At 52.7% G+C, this 16,854-nt stretch overlaps 1 protein-coding gene across 8 annotated transcripts in view; it reads left to right on the top strand.

Moving 5' to 3' along the window:
• SH2D3C (SH2 domain containing 3C) overlaps positions 1–15,816 on the top strand; it is a 47,952-nt gene extending 32,136 nt beyond the window's left edge. For all 8 annotated transcript variants that reach the window (XM_035258464.3, XM_035258467.3, XM_035258503.3 and 5 more), the window contains 9 exons: positions 2,276–2,404; positions 4,200–4,654; positions 6,509–6,633; positions 8,702–9,237; positions 10,785–10,900; positions 11,456–11,627; positions 12,481–12,592; positions 12,959–13,165; positions 15,214–15,816. In XM_035258464.3, coding sequence (XP_035114355.3) covers positions 2,276–2,404; positions 4,200–4,654; positions 6,509–6,633; positions 8,702–9,237; positions 10,785–10,900; positions 11,456–11,627; positions 12,481–12,592; positions 12,959–13,165; positions 15,214–15,389 — 2,028 coding nt within the window. In that variant the 3' untranslated portion in view covers positions 15,390–15,816. The remainder of the gene's footprint in view (positions 1–2,275; positions 2,405–4,199; positions 4,655–6,508; positions 6,634–8,701; positions 9,238–10,784; positions 10,901–11,455; positions 11,628–12,480; positions 12,593–12,958; positions 13,166–15,213) is intronic.
• Positions 15,817–16,854: the final 1,038 nt, after the last annotated feature.

Below are 16,854 nucleotides of genomic sequence, written 5' to 3'. Positions count from 1 at the left end.
GGATCCTAGCTCAGCCCTGGGCCTCTCTGCCCTTCGGGGACATCAGTTTCTACCAGGGGTGGAGGATGTACAGAATTCCCACCCCCAGGCTCCGCCTTTCCCCTGAGCACCTGTGCAAACCGCCCACTCCCACCATCTGTCCCCACAGCCCTGCAGGCTCCTCAAGGTCCACATTTTCATGGGCCCACCGCCAAGCTGCTCCTGCCCCAGGCTTGCCCACTCAAAGCGTGCCCTATCATCCTTCCAGGATCTCAGCATGGAGTCCTTTCTGACTCCTCCACCCCAGTCCCCCACATAGATCAATGGACATCTAAACTCCCCTTCCCCTACTCCCTCTCCCACACCCCATCTGCCCTGCCACTGCCTGGAAAACTCTAGGCTGCTCTCCCCCGGTGGACTAAACCTGCCCCAACATTTCCAAATCCTTCCATGGCTCTGCTGTGGCCTCTGGGTAAACCCCAGCTCCCTGAGGCAGCCCTTCCATACCTGCCCCTACCCCAACAGTCCCTTGGAAACTTCTCATCCATTTCCCCTCCCTCCCCTTCGTTCTGCCTGCAGGGCCCTGACTTTGCAGCTGTCTCCCCAGAAGCTCTTCCCTGCCCACCTGTCTACCCACTCTCTCCACCCTGGTGCTTCTGCTTTGCTCCCTGAGTCCTTCCTCAGGCCTCAGGAAAAGCATCACCTTTTCAGGGAAGTGATCCCTGACTCTGCCCCCTGCCTAGCTTGGTGGTGCACCATTTCCGTCTGTGCATCTCTGGATATTCAGGGAACCTGGAATTGATTGTCAGTGTCTGCAAGGGCTCCCCAGGGCAGAGGCTACGTTGGGTCCTCAGCCCTGGCACAGGACCAGGGTAGGGACTTAGTCAGTGTTGAATGGAGTCAGAGATTCTAGATTATCTCTGACACTGGGAATCGTGGTGTCTTGGGAGCAATGCAGACTGGGGTAAACCCAGGCAGTGTGGGTGTAGAGCGGTGAAGGATGTGTCCATAGAATTAGGAGGCAAGATCTGTGGATGGTCTGAGGAAGCAAGGAGTGGACTGGAGGACCCTTGGACTCTGGGGAGCCAGGGATCCCAGGGAGAGACTCACCTGGAATGAAGGCCCTTTACTGCCCTCCCTCATCAATCCTGCCTTCTGGTATCTGTCTGTCTTAGAGTAGTCATCTTTGGGGTCCAGAGTCAGGGAAAGGAGAGGAAGGACTGTCCCATATCCTCGCAGTGATGAGGATGTCCATGTACCAGTAGTATTCCGGAGTGCTGTCTCTTCATCCTCGTGTGAGGTGAGGCAGGTTCTGTCACTGTACCCATTTCAATGAGGAAGAAATTGAGGCCCAGAGACCTCACACGGCACAGCCAGGATTGGGCTGGGCTCTGGCGGGGGTACACCTGGCACTGGGTACTCCCCTTCCTCTGTCCTTAGGGCCCCTGGGATCCATCAGCCTCCAAATTGAGGCCACAGTAACCAGAAGTCTCTCCTGGGCCAGGTGGGAAGGTGGAGTACTGGGCATCATTTCCTTCAATGGCCTTGGGCTTCCTTGCTGGGCTGTGATCTCCCCATCTGGTGAGGATTGCTGGGGATTTCAAGGGAGAGATGGCCTTGGAAATTGTAAGGGGCAATGCAGATGTCTGTGTAGGGTCCCCATGTCCCGGTTTATGGTCCCTTCCCCATCCTTGCACTGTAGCATGCATCATCCCAGAACCCATCCTTGTCCAACCAGCTTTGTGGTTTTGCTCATACCTTCTCCAGCAGTACCTGCTGCCTTGCCTCCAAGATTCACCTGTAGAAATCCCCCTCTGACACTTCAAGATCAGTTTGGTGCCCTTGGTGCATAATGAGTGTTTTCTTACTGCCATCTCCTCCAGGAAGGCTTCCCAGATCCCTCTGCCTCACCCAGACTTATTCCTGCTTGTAAAAGCCACCCGGCTCTTTGCCGCTGTCCAGTGCTGTGGTGCTGACTCCACTCTACTCAGAGGCTCCCATTGCTTTTGCCTCTTCTCGGCCTAGGCGCTGCCTTGAGGGCCGGGCTTGATTTATGTATCACCACACCCACCCCTGGCATATAGCATAGGATAGCAATGCAGTTGGCATTGTTTGGTGGAATGAATTGAGATTTCTTTACTCTTTCTGGAACCCACGGAAATGGACCTTTCTGGTACCTATGCCTTAGTGCTCCCAGAGTCCCAGGAGAGGAGTTCACCCAGAGTAGAATGAAGTTGGGAGGGCAGGAGGAAGGGGGCTTTAAGTTGGATGCCAACTTTTGCTGTCTTCCCCCCAGTTCTCCAAGGAGAAGTACATCCTGGACTCATCGCCAGAGAAACTGCACAAGGAATTGGAGGAGGAGCTCAAACTCAGCAGCACGGATCTCCGCAGCCACGCCTGGTACCATGGCCGCATCCCCCGAGAGGTGAGCGGGCCCCAAGCTGGGACTTCAACCCTGAACACTCCCACGCACTGCCTTGGCCAGCCCTAGCCCTGGCTGCAGCCACCTGGGAGACCCTGACCTATTACTTGGTAGATTCAATCAGAATGGACTGGGATGAGGTCTAGCTCTGCCCTTTACTATGTGACCTTGAACAAGTTGCTTCACTTCTCCAAGCCTCAGTATCTACTGCAAAAGGCTTGTTGTAAAAGTTAAATGAAACAATGCAGGTAAAATGTTTAACGTGATGCTTGACACCATGAATGTTGGCCTTTGTTGTTATTATTACTGTTATTGTTACTGGTCTATGTATCTGCTTATTGTACGTTTGCTTAGGGAGTACCAATCTTTGGGCTACTTAGTTTTGGCAAAGTTGAGTTTCTTGGCCAATGTGACTTTATTTTTGTTTTTATTTTTTTGAGACAGAGTCTCTCTCTGTCGCCCAGGCTGGAGTGCAATGGCACGTTCTCAGCTCACTAAACCTCCGCCTCCTGGGTTTAAACCATTCTCCTGCCTTAGCATCCCGAGTAGCCGGGATTATAGGTGTACACCACCATGCCTGGCTCATTTTTGTATTTTTAGTAGAGCCGGGCTTTCACTATGTTGGTCAGGCTTGTCTCAAACTCCTGACCTCGTGATCTGCCCATCTCGGCCTTCCAAAGTGCTGGGATTATAGGTGTGAGCTACCACACCTGGCCCTGGGGTGACTTTATAAGCCACAGACTTAGGCTGACAGATCACTTGTTTCTTCTTTCATTCATGCTGTAATCTTTGCCAAGCACCAACTCTGCCAGGACCTGTGCTAAGCACCACCGATGCAGAGGTAGAAAAGGTGGTGGCTTCTCTTGAGGGCTAATGACCTGGGCGGGGCTGGGTTCTGACAGTCAGAGCCTAGTGGGAGAAATGCAAGAATAGAGTGCCTGGTATGAATATGGGTGAGTCCCAAGGAGGGGACACCGAGGAGGGAGGGCTTTGTGAGATGAATAGGAGTTCACCAGGTGGGACTGGGAGCAGTGGCTCATGCCTGGAATCTCAGCACTTTGGGAGGCCAAGGCCGGTGGGTCACCTGAGGTCAGGAGTTTGAGACCAGCCTGACTGTCTCTACCAAAAATACAAAAATTAGCCAGGCATGGTGGTGGGCACCTGTAATCCCAGTTACTTGGGAGGCTGAGGCAGGAGAATTGCTTGAACTCGGGAGGCGGAGGTTGTAGTGAGCTGAGATTGTGCCACCACACTCCAGCCTGGATGACAGAGTGAGACCCCATCTCAATAATTAATAAAAAAAATTAACAAACAAATAAATAAGTTCATCAGATGGACAAGGCAGGAAGGGTGTTCTAGGAACAGAAAGCAGCTTGGTGCAAGGGCTAGAGGCATGCCAGAGCACTGGGTGGCTGGAGGAATGAGGATGAGGAATTCACTCTGCCCAACCAGAACCCTGAGAAGGGGTAGGTCTGAGACCTGGGTCTCAGATCATGACCATTCTCGCTTCTCCAGACCTTGGGCCTCTGTGCCTTCCATTCCAAGGTGTCATTTCCTCCCATTCCTGAACCTCTGTGCTGCAGACCCAGGGCCTCTGGCTGAGGTGCCCCCTCCAAACCAGGGTCATTGCAACCCTGCTCTCAAGCATCAGATCTCAGATGTCTCTGTTCACTGGGCCCTCTATAACCTGGGTCTGATCTTGCTGTTTCCCCCAATCCTGGGTTGCTCTGTCCCCCAGATCCTGGGTCCATCCCTCTCCTAGCCCTGCCCTGCTCCAGCCTAACTATGCCTTCTGTAGGTCTCAGAGACCTTGGTACAACGCAACGGTGACTTCCTCATCCGGGACTCGCTGACCAGCCTGGGCGATTATGTGCTCACCTGCCGCTGGCGCAACCAGGCCTTGCACTTCAAGATCAACAAGGTGGTGGTGAAGGCGGGCGAGAGCTACACACACATCCAGTACCTGTTTGAGCAGGAGAGCTTCGACCACGTGCCTGCCCTCGTGCGCTATCATGTGGGGAGCCGCAAGGCTGTGTCGGAGCAGAGTGGTGCCATCATCTACTGCCCAGTGAACCGCACCTTCCCACTGCGCTACCTCGAGGCCAGCTATGGCCTGGGACAGGGGAGTAGCAAGGCCGCCAGCCCCGCCAGTCCCTCCGGCCCAAAGGGCAGCCACATGAAGCGGCGCAGCATCACCATGACCGATGGGCTCACTGCCGACAAGGTCACTCGTAGCGATGGCTGCCCCACCAGGTCAGCCAGAGCCCCATTTGTCAAATGGGGGTGTGGGTAATGAGAGGGCTGGTAAGAAAGGGGAGGCCCAGACACACTGAAATGGGATGAAATTACTCTCCTGGAGCCTCTGTGTGCAGGGAGGAATAGGAGGAAGGTTGGGCCATACTATGTGGATATATGGAACACAGGGTTTACAGGGAGTCAGACCCGGGTTGCAGTCCCAGCTCTGCCACTCGCTGGTCATGTGCCCTTGACCCTGTCACTTCTCCATTCTTATCTCATATTCCTACCTATAAAGGCTTTCATTCAAGCAGCCTTCCCTACCTCAAGGGAGCCCTGAGTCCTGAACCAGAGAGGGGCCTGGTCCCCACCGCCATATGCCACCCCTCCTCATCCTACCCATCTAGGCCAAGGTGGGCATCCAAGCAGAGGGCTTTACAGCATGGAAATCACTGCATAGGGAATGGGATGTTCTCAGTGAATTTTAATCACACCCGGTTGTCTCTGGGGCTAAGACCAGGCGCTGGATGCTGGGAAAAGCCACAGCAGCTAAAGGTTCCTGAGATCCTCCTAAGTGTTAAGCATTGTACATGCCCAATCTCATTAGTGCCCACTTCTTCATGGGAGGTGGGTCCTGCCCATACACCCACTTTATAGATGAGGACGCTTGCTTAGAGGGGGGAAGCTGCTTGCTAGATAGTGCTAGGAACAAGACCCAAACCCAGGTCTGTAGACTCTGAGCTCTGTGCCCCAAGTTTCTGTGGCTTCCCTGGCTGTTTGCAAAGAGATCCACTGTCCTTTGCTACCTGCAGTTGGACAGGCCCTTGAGGCCCCATCTCCCTGGCCTGGGTTGGGTACTCCAGCCAAGGAGTTAACGAATGGATACCCTGTGGACAGCAGCCACTTGGCCTGTGGTTTGGAACCAGTACACATATTGGTGCCAGGATCCATGGACCATGTGTGCCTGAGGCATCCTGAGCATAGTTGGGAGCAGAGAGGAGAGGTCAGGATGGTGGTCCCACTCCCTAAGGCTCCCCACCCTTCCTGTTGGCCACACTCCCCAGACAGTTCTGGCTGAAGGCACTAGTGAGGGCCCGTGTCTCCCCAGAGAATGGTTGTAGTTGACTAACTTGCAAAAGGCACCTTGTGGGGTAGTTGAATTCTGGCCTGTACCCCCTTTCCCATCCTCTACTCCTCAGGAAAAGAGAGGGACAGAGGAGCCTGAAAAGTATTGGCTCAGCTGGGTTCCTCCAAGCCTCATCCTCAGGCTTCTCTAAGCTTTGTGGAGGGGAAGGCTGGGTAGGAATGGAAGAGAGCAGGTCATGTGGAGGATACTGACTAGGAACCAGGCGAGTGGCCAGGTCCGGTGGCCCATGCCTGTAATCCCAGTACTTTGGGAGGCTGAGGCGGGCAGATCACCTGAGGTTGGGATCTGCCTAGCCAACATGAAGAAACCCTGTCTCTATTAAAAATACAAAATTAGCCAGGTGTGGTGGTGCATGCCTGTAATCCCAGCTACTCAGGAGGCTGAGGCAGGAGAATTGCTTGAACCTGGGAGGCAGAGGTTGCTGTGAGCTGAGATTGCACCATTGCACTCCAGCCAGGGCACCAAGAGAAAAACTCTGTCTCAAAAAAAGAAAAAGAAAGCCAGGTATGCTCACCACAAGGGTTCGTAGCTCTGCTCCTGACTCGCTGTGTCCCCTCTGTCCTCTGGGCTTCAGGGTTTTTTGTACCTGTCAGTCAGGAGGTTGGATTTGATGATCTCCAATCTTCTCTGTCTCTGAAGTTCAAGGTGCAGAGGTGGGTGTTCCAGAGGCAGGCCGAGGCCCCTGACCTCGGGGCTCCCTGCCCATGAAAGTGTCTGTTCCACAGTATGTCGCTGCCCCGTCCTCGGGACTCCATCCGCAGCTGTGCCCTCAGCATGGACCAGATCCCAGACCTGCACTCGCCCATGTCGCCCATCTCGGAGAGCCCTAGCTCCCCTGCCTACAGCACCGGTATGGCCAGCGGAGGGGTTGGAGCAGGTGGAACCAATCTGTCATTGATGACTTCTGTCACCTGTGTGTGGTTATGTGTGTTTCTGCCTCTTTACTGAGAGCAAGAATTGACACTAAAAACCTGTTAGGAGAACTGTTGGTATCAACATACAAGATGTATCCATGGCTTCTTCATTTAACAATTTATGTATTTATTTATTTTTCTAGTAGCTTACCAGAACCAGGTGTGTATCTATTTATTTATGTATCTATTTATTTTTAAGATGGAGTTTTGCTCTTGTCCCCTAGGCTGGTGTACAGTGGCGCAATTTCGGCTCACTCAACCTCCGCCTCCTGGGTTCAAGCAATTCTCCTGCCTCAGCCTCCTGAGTAGCTGGGATTACAGGCACCTGCCACCAGGCCTGGCTAATTTTTAGTAGAGATGGTGTTTCACCATGTTGGCCAGAGTGGTCTCAAACTCCTGACCTCAGGTAATCCACCCACCTCGGCCTCCCACAGTGCTGGGATTACAAGCGGGTGACATCATGCTCAGCTAATTTTTGTATTTTTAGTAGAGATGGGGTTTCACCATGTTGGCCAGGCTGGTCTTGAACTCCTGACCTCAGGTGATCTGCCCACTTCGGCCTCCCAAAGTGCTGGGATTACAGGCATGAGCGACCACACCTGGCCTCCTTTTTCTTAAAGACTTTCTTTTTTTAGAGCAATTTTAGGTTCACAGCAAAAGTTAAGTGGAAAGTACAGAACACTGTGCTTTCTTATAAATACGAAGAAAGTTTCTATAAGAAAATCTTTCTTCTATAAATACTAAGAAAGAACATTCCAATAGGTCATTTCTGGAAAAAAACACAAAAAGAATGTTTTCAATAGTCCATATTGTCCACGTGGCAGGCCAAGTGTCTTGAGACAGGGCTGTCCAAGGAGGAACTTTCGCCTAGGGAGGCATTCCACTGAAGTGTTGCTGTGTATTGGTTGTCACAAATCCTTCCCTAAACACAGAGCTACCAACTTTGTCATAACTACAAACTTGATTTCAAAGCAATATCCCTGAGTATAAAATGTAAAATTCCTTGCCAGAAATGACTTATCGGACAATTTCTAAGCAATGTGGTATAGTAAAGCAGCCCAGATGTCAAGACTTAAATCCTGGCTCTACCACTTGCTGGCTGGGTGACCTTGGGCAGGTCAGTGCACCTCTCTAAGCCTCAGTTTTCTCATCTGTGGAATGAGGATTATAAAAGTACTTACCCCAGGACACTGAAAGGGTTAAATAGACTGAGATACAAAGAAGGGTCTTGCGGACAGTAAGAGCTCAGTAAATACTGCCTCTGAAGTTTGATGATGGTTTTACTGCCCTTATATCTCCAGCATGTTGTCAGCTCCTGGCACACAACGTATAGCAACGAATTATTATTGCTAATTCAGGATGGGTGGGGTGGCACACATCTGTAATCCCAGCTACTCAGGAGGCTGAGGCAGAAGAATCCCTTGAACCTGGGAGGCAGAGGTTGCGGTGAGCTGAGATAGTACCATTGCACTGGGCAACAGAGTGAGACTCTGACTAAAAAGAAAAAAAAATTAGCTGGGTGTGGTGGCACGTGACTATAATCCCAGCTACTCAGGGAGACTGAGGCTCAAGAATTGCTGGAACCCAGGAGGTGGAGGTTGCAGTGAGCCTAGTTGGCGCCATTGCTCTCCAGCCTGGGCGACAGTGACACTCTGACTAAAAAAAAAAAAAAAAATTCATTATTGCTAATTGGTTGAGAAATAATGGCATGTGGCATAAGAAATTGCAGCAAGTGCTCAGCTTCCCTGGATCACTGGACGCCTCCAAGCAGTGGGCCCCAAGGCTGCAGCAGCCTCAGGGTGGGGCCATGCAAACTCCTGGGTCCTCGTGATTTCAGAGCATCACCTGGACTGGTCAGCTTGCCAGTCTCATGCCGGGAGGTGGGGACATCACCTCTGTATTCCCTACAAGGAGTGAGGGAGCCTGGTCTTTGGGAAGGGATGCAGGAATCTCACTTTGGTGGGGAGCTGCTGTAACTGGGTCTCTCTCTCTACCTTTCTGCAGTAACCCGAGTCCACGCTGCCCCTGCAGCCCCTTCTGCCACAGCACTGCCTGCCTCCCCTGTTGCCCGCCGTTCCAGTGAGCCTCAGCTATGTTCCGGAAGTGCCCCAAAGATCCACGGGGAGTCAGACAAGGGTCCCCACGCCAGCCCCTCCCACACCCTCTGCAAGGCCTCCCCGTCACCATCACTCAGCAGCTACAGTGACCCGGACTCTGGCCACTACTGCCAGCTCCAGCCTCCCGTGCGTGGCAGCCGAGAGTGGGCCGCAGCTGAGGCCTCCAGCCGGCAGGCCAGGAGCTATGGGGAGAAGCTAAAGGAACTGTCAGAAAATGGGGCCCCCGAGGGGGACTGGGGCAAGACCTTCACAGTCCCCATCGTGGAAGTCACCTCTTCCTTCAACCCAGCCACCTTCCAGTCGCTACTGATCCCCAGGGATAACCGGCCGCTGGAGGTAGGCCTTCTGCGGAAGGTCAAGGAGCTGCTGTCAGAGGTGGATGCCCGGACGCTGGCCCGGCATGTCACCAAGGTGGACTGCTTGGTAGGTACCGGCTGTGCACTGGGGTGGGGGGAGCACCTCTGTTCTCTGGGGCAGGGCAGTGAGAAGCTGGCTCCCAGATTCACCCAAGTACAGCAAGTGGGCTGGATTCTAGCTCCATGGCTGTCCTTTGCCTACTCTGTCTCTGGGCTGGTCATTTAGCCTCAGTGGGCGTTTAGTTTCTCCTTTTAAAAAAGCACCTAAGGCAGAGGGTTGTGGCTTATACCTGAATCCCAGCACTTTGGGAGGCTGAGGCAGGTGGATCACCTGAGGTCAGTGGATCACCTGAGGTTAGTAGTTCAAGACCAGCCTGGCTAACATGGTGAAACCCTGTCTCTACTAAAAATACAAAAATTAGCTAGGCATCATGGCAGGTGCCTATAATCCCAGCTACTCAGGAGGCTGAGGCAGAAGAATTGCTTGAATTTGGAGGTAGAGGTTGCAGTAAGCTGAGATCACACCACTGCACTCCAGCCTGGGCAACAGAGGGAGACTCAAAAAAAAAAAAGCACATAAGAGATCCTTGCTTCCTCCAGATGCCATTTTGGGCACTAGAACAGGGCAGGTAGTTGTCTCTGGCTCCCAGAGGCACTTGGGTACACTTCTCTAGTAAAGGCCCAACTCTCCGCCCCCACCCCCTTAGTGGACAGATAAGCAGAAGTCATGACCTCCTTGGCCCATAAATTGTCGATGCCCAGGCCTTAGCTTTGTTGAATCTTTGAACATCTAAAGACCCCAGTTCTCTCTATGCCTCAATTTCTCCTTTTGCAGTTTGGGAGAAACTGATTACTGGGTTACACTGGTTTCAGAACACAGGAAGCAAGAAAAGAGACAAGGCAGAAAGGTCCTTCCATGAAGAGTCCTGTGTGGCAGGGAGGACCCAGGTTCTAGGCCCAGTGTGTGACTTTGGGCAAACCCATTCCCTCCCTGGGCTTCAGGGTTTCCCTCTGTAATGAACAAGTATCCTGCCCTTGACCTTAACTGAATATATATGTATGTATGTATGTATTTTTTGAGATGGAGTCTTACTCTGTCACTGAGGCTGGAGTGCAGTGACAGGATCTCAGCTCACTGTAACCTCCACCTCCTGGGTTCAAGTGATTCTCTTGCCTCAGCCTCCCAAGTAGCCGGGACTATAGGCACATGCCACTGTACCCAGCTACATTTTGGATTTTTAGTAGAGATGGGGTTTCACCATGTTGGCTAGGCTGCTCTCGGACTCCTGACCTCAGGTGATTCTCCCACCTCGGCCTCCCAAACTGCTGGCAATTCAGGTGTGAGCCACCACCCTCGGCCAACCTTAACTGAATATTTAATATGCCAGGTACCTCTGGACATTTTTCCATTAATCCCCATTTCACAGATGGGGAAACTGAGGCTCGCTGAGAAAGGCAGAGTCACTTGTTCCATATCAGAGGGTTAGCGGTGGAGCTGGGATTCAAACCCCACCTCCCAACCAGGCTACCTGCTTAGATAAAAGCTCTCTGACTCCCAGATGGCTGGGGCCAGCCCTAACAGGATATTAATCAGCCCTCTCGGCGTCTTTTCAGGTTGCTAGGATACTGGGCGTTACCAAGGAGATGCAGACCCTAATGGGAGTCCGCTGGGGCATGGAGCTGCTCACCCTCCCCCATGGCCGGCAGCTACGCCTAGACCTGCTGGAAAGGTGAGGCAGCGCGGGAACCGGGGACTCGCGGGGAACCCCCGGCTACCGCACTCCCAGCCGGCCGGGGCGGGTTGGCCAATCATAGCCTCCCAGCCCCGCTCCTGGGAGCTCTGGCCACGCCTCCCATCCCATTGACCAATCGCAACCCCTGATGACTCCCTCTAAACAAACTGATTTCCCAAAGACTGAGTCCTGTATTTCCGCATTCGCCTTCCTTTCGCATCCCCTTGACCAGTCATCCACTGGACTATCAGCCTGGCCCCGCCCATCAGCTCGGACTTCTTGTTCATTCTTAAAACTGCTCTGCGCGATGCATGCCCCTGCTCACCCACAGCTCTGGCCCCGCCCCTAACTTATGCTGGCCAATCAGAAGCCCGAGGACTTGCTTTCCGCGCTCTGGCCGCGCCCCCTTATTCCATTGAACCCTCACTGCCCCTCTCACGTTGGCTCCGCCCTCCGCCCCTCCCGGCCCAACCACAGGCAGGGGCGGCCTCCTGTCCGCACCCCTCACTCCGGTCCCCGAGCCCGCCGCCTCTGACCCTGCCGCTTCGACAGGTTCCACACCATGTCTATCATGCTGGCCGTGGACATCCTGGGCTGCACCGGCTCCGCGGAGGAGCGGGCAGCACTGCTGCACAAGACTATCCAGCTGGCGGCTGAGCTGCGGGGAACTATGGGCAACATGTTCAGCTTCGCGGCGGTCATGGGCGCCCTGGACATGGCCCAGGTACTGAGGGCCGTGCAGAGCCGGCATCGATAGACTGTCTGGAAGAGCCCTGGAGTGCGTTCCTTTTGGGATGGCTGTGTGTGGAATAGGAGGAGCTTTGGATTTTCTAGGCAGCATTGGTGAGAGTACCCGGGAGAACTGAGTTCTGCAAGTGCCAAACCATAGCAAGTTCTATCCCGTCTCTAGGCCTCAGTTTCCTCGCTTGTAAAATAAAATGAATGAGGAGCATTATATGAGTTTAAAGAATAAGAATAAGGCCGGGCGCGGTTCTTCACGCCTGTAATCCCAGCACTTTGGGAGGCCAAGTTGGGCAAATCACCTGAGGTCAAGAGTTTGAGACAAGCCTGGCCAATATGGTAAAACCCTGTCTCTACTAAAAATACAAAATTTAGCCAGGCGTGGTGGTGGGCGCTTGTAATCCCAGCTACTCAGGAGGCTGAGGCAAGAGAATCGCTTGAACCCAGGAGGCAGAGGTGGCAGTGAGCCGAGATCGCGCCACTGCACTCCAGCCTGGGTGACAGAGAGACACCATCTCAAAGATAAATAAATCAATAAATAAGAAATAAGAACAACAAGGTCTCAGAGGCAGTGCCCTAGGTTCAACTTCCATCTCTGCCACTTTTTTGGAATAACTGTGGGCAAGTCATTCCCCTCTCTGAGCCTTACTTCCCTCATCTGTAAAATGGGTTGTTATGAGAGCTTTGTGGGAGACGTGAAAAGCTGTCCTCACTGTCCCTGGTATGTGAAGGATGGCCATAATGATAATAATTATCCCACATCTAGTTGTCCACTCAGCAGGGTGGCCCCTGTAGGCTCTCTGCCTGGCTGCTCTCTCACAGTTTGGCCTCCCCAGATTTCTCGGCTGGAGCAGACATGGGTGACCCTGCGGCAGCGGCACACAGAGGGTGCCATCCTGTACGAGAAGAAGCTTAAGCCTTTTCTCAAGAGCCTCAACGAGGGCAAAGGTACTTCCTTGCTGTGTGACTTTGGACAGGTTGCAGCCCTCCTTTGGGTGGCAAAGACTCCTAGCATGGACAGTGACGACAGCCTGGCTGAGCTCTGTGCAGGCTGCTTGCCCTGAGCTCACTGTCCCTGCTGGCGGCTGTGTCAGCATTGTCCATGTGTGGGCTCAGCCCTTGGGGCTGGGCCAGGGTGGCAGTGGTTTCAGTTGGGGGAATCAGAAAGGAGGCATTTATCCCAGGAGTAAGGAGGCCCTGGGGCTCTCTCTGGGACCTCAGCCAGGCCCTTCCCACCTGCACCTGGGCTTCCGGGGCCCAGTGGGTGGTGGGGGCTCCAGGGTCTCTAAGCGCCTGCTTCCTTTCTCCCTGCAGAAGGCCCGCCTCTGAGCAACACCACGTTTCCTCATGTGCTGCCCCTCATCACCCTGCTGGAGTGTGACTCGGCCCCACCTGAGGGCCCTGAGCCCTGGGGCAGCACGGAGCACGGTGTGGAGGTGGTGCTGGCCCACTTGGAGGCTGCTCGCACGGTGGCACACCACGGAGGCCTGTACCACACCAATGCTGAGGTCAAGCTGCAGGGTGAGTGGCCAGTGGCATCTTGGAGGGCCTGCAGGCAGGGGCCTCTCTCCCTCTGTCTCACTGCTTCCCTTTCCACCCCTTTGTCCTGCTCTGTCTCCCTAACACCTTCCTTTCATTCCTCTCATGTCCTTTTTTTTTCTTGAGTCTTGCACTGTTGCCCAGGCTGGAGTGCAATGGTGTAATCTCAGCTCACTACAACCTCTGCTTCCCAAGTTCAAGCGATTCTCCAGCCCCAGCCTCCCGAATAGCTGGGATTATAGGCATGTTACCACCATGCCTGGCTAATTTTCTGTATTTTTAGTAGAGACAGGGTTTCACCATGTTGACCAGGCTGCTCTTGAACTCCTGACCTCAGAGGATCTGCCCACCTAGGCCTTTCAAAGTGCTGGGATTATAGGTGTGAGCCACCACGCCTGGTGGTGTGGCTTTTTTTTTTTTTTTTTGAGATGGAATTTCTCTCTCGTTGCCCAGGCTGTTGTGCAATGGCAAGATCTTGGCTCACTGCAACCTCTGCCTCCTGGGTGCAAGTGATTCTCCTGCCTCAGCCTCCCAAGTAGCTGGGATTACAGGCATGTGCCACCACATCTGGCTAATTTTGTATTTTTAGTAGAGCCAGTGTTTCACCATGTTGGTCAGGTGATCCGCCTGCCTTGGCCTCCCAAAGTGCTGGGATTACAGGTGTGAGCCACCGTGCCCAGCCTCATGTCTTTTCTTCACTCCTTCACTCATTAGTTTAACAAGTAACTATTAGTGGCAGGCACCAGGTGGGGGCTGGGCAAACAGATGATTCAAAGAGTATCTTAGCCATCGTCTTAGCTTCGCTGGACCTCAGTGTTCTCACCTGTGCAGTGGGCAGCCTGTGCCCTTACTTTACAAGGTTGTTTGCAAGGCTCCCAGGCTGGGGCTCTGGGGTGAGAAAGACCCACCCAGTCTTCAAGGAGTTCAGTCTAATTGAAAACTTAAACTCCCTCTGGCGAAAGGAGAAGAAAGTAGTGTAGACAATTTCTCTTACTGCTTCTGGCATTATGTAAATCATGATAATTTACTGAAGACAAATTGGAAATACAAGCTGAGCAAAAATAAGGTTAAAAAAAATTACCCATGTCCAAGCACGGTGGCTCACACGTGTAATCTCAGCACCTCGGGAGGCCAAGGTGGATGGATTAATAAGTCTGTATGTGCTGTAAATAGATGTACAGAAGCCGTGTTCTTTCTTTCATATAATGACACCTGAGGTCAGGAGTTCAGGACCAGCCCGGCCAACATGGTGAAACCCCATCTCTACTAAAAATACAAAAAAAAAAAAAAAAATAGCTGGATATGGTGGCATGTACTTGTAATCCTAGCTACTTGGGAGGCTGAGACAGAAGAATCACTTGAACCCAGGAGGTGGAGGTTGCAGTGAGCTGAGATCACGCCACTGCACTCCAGCCTGGGTAGCAGAGCAAGACTCCGTTTAAAAAAAAAAAATTGCCCATGATTACTCAGGAGCAAATGCTTTGAACATCCTGGTATATGTCTTCCCCACCTTTTTCTTCTTCAGAAAATAAAAATAATTATCTTAAAAATAGCTGAGGCACAGTGGCTCAGGCCTGTAATCCCAGCACTTTGGGAGGTTGAGGCGGGTGGATCACCTGAGGTTGAGAGTTTGAGACCAGCCTGGCCAACACGATGAAACTCCATCTCTACTAAAAAGACAAAATTAGCTGGGCGTGGTGTCGCATGCCTGTAGACCCAGCTACTCCAGGGGCTAAGATAGGAGAATCGCTTGAACCCTGGAGGTGGAGGTTGCAGTGAGCCCAGATTGCACCATTGCACTCCAACCTGGGCAACAAGAGAGAAACTTTGTCTCAAAAAAAAACCAGACAAGCAAAAAATAAACAAAAAACAAGACAAGATGCTAAACTACAGGGTCACGTTGATCCACAAATTTTGTTGGATCCTTGGCAGAGTTGATGGGAGGTCCCTAACAGGGGGGCCCTGAAGAATGCTGGGGCTCTGGACAGGAATCCCAGCCTCTGCCCTGACCCTATGCCCCAACATTGCAGGGTTCCAGGCCCGGCCAGAGCTCCTGGAGGTGTTCAGCACGGAGTTCCAGATGCGCCTCCTCTGGGGCAGTCAGGGTGCCAGCAGCAGCCAGGCCCGGCGCTATGAGAAGTTTGACAAGGTCCTCACTGCACTGTCCCACAAGCTGGAGCCTGCCATCCGCTCCAGCGAGCTGTGACCCCACGGACCTTTCCCCTCTGCAGCTGCGGACAGCGTCAGGGGCAGAGGGGCACAGACCTTTCCCCAGAGCACCCCAAGGACACTGTGATCAACCCGAGAATGTTCTGGGTTCAACTCCAGCATCTCCCTTGCACCCCCAGGGTCCTGCATGGACTCTGGGTTCCATCCCACCTGCTACACACTCACCAGGTCTCCATTGAGGAAGAACAGGAACGCCGGTTCTCCCACCAGCTTCTGCTGCTCCCCTTCCTGCTGGGGTTCCCCGTTTTCGAGCCATGGGAGGCTGTTCACGCCTCCTCACTCTCCATCAGTCCCTCACCCACACCAAGGCCTCCATCTCGCTGTAAATAAGTCTGTGTGTGCTGTAAATAGATGTACAGAAGCTGTGTTCTTTCTTTCATATAATAAACTTTTATGACTCTTTATTCTGTCTCTCGGGCTCCTGGGGTGGAAGGAAGCACCTTTTCTCAGGTGAAAGGTAGAAAACTTCATTCAACAAATATTGTGAGTGAGTGGTGAGTATCTGGAGCCAGTGGCGTGTAGGTAAAGAAAGGCAGATTTATCAGAAACAGTATGAAAGGTCATTGCAAGGTAGCAAGGGGCAGATCAGCAGAAGAGGAACTGACTGCAAAGAGACAAAGGCTTGCTGTGAGTTTTTATAGATGGCGCTTCTGCTGTGTGCCGAAGGGGGCTTTCTGCAGTACTGGTAATGCCAAGGTTGCAGTGGGCTAACCTACAGGTGTCTGGTGAGAAGTTGGGCACAGGAGGGCTGTGTGTCCTGAACCATCAAGAAGGCAGACTTCGAGTTTATCTGTCTTTCCTTTTTCCTTTCCCCTGGTCCTGTCAGCCTGACTCATTTCCCTTAATTAGGATTCTACAACAAATACTTCTTTAGCACCTGGGACATTCCAGATTATGCCGGGAGCCGGGGTTACAGCAAATATGAAAACCCAGTCCTTGCTCTCTTGGCGCTCACAGACCAGTGGGAGAGATAAACAGTTGATTCAAAACTCGTGCTCCTACCCCATGCCCTGCCCCAGGATGCCATGATAACAGTTCCCACAAATGCACGACCAGAAATCTGAGGGTTTGGGGTGGACAGGCTTTTTGAAATCTATGATCCCAACTCCCTCTGGTAGTCTGAGACCTGGAAGGAGAAGGGACTTTTCCCAGGTCGCAGCAGCAGAGTGGGAAAGGCTTAACTTGGCTTCCAGGACCCAGACTTCGCTCCTTCTTTCTCCTTAATAGTGGGAACTACTCTTTTTTTTTTTTTTTTTTCCTGAGATGGCTTCACTCTCGTTGCCCAGGCTATCGTGCAGTAGTGTGATCTCAGCTCACTGCACCCTCCACCTCCCAGGTTCAAGGGATTCTCCTGCCTCAGCCTCCTGCGTAGCCAGGATTACTGGTGCTTGCCACCATGCCTGGCTAATTTTTGTATTTTTAGTAGAGATAGGGTTTCGCCG

Source organism: Callithrix jacchus, chromosome 1 (genome assembly GCF_049354715.1).
Source record: "Callithrix jacchus isolate 240 chromosome 1, calJac240_pri, whole genome shotgun sequence".
In the NCBI taxonomy this organism is placed as follows: domain Eukaryota; kingdom Metazoa; phylum Chordata; class Mammalia; order Primates; family Cebidae; genus Callithrix; species Callithrix jacchus.
Note: the sequence above shows the minus strand (reverse complement) of the source record. Positions and strands in the feature narration are given on the sequence as shown.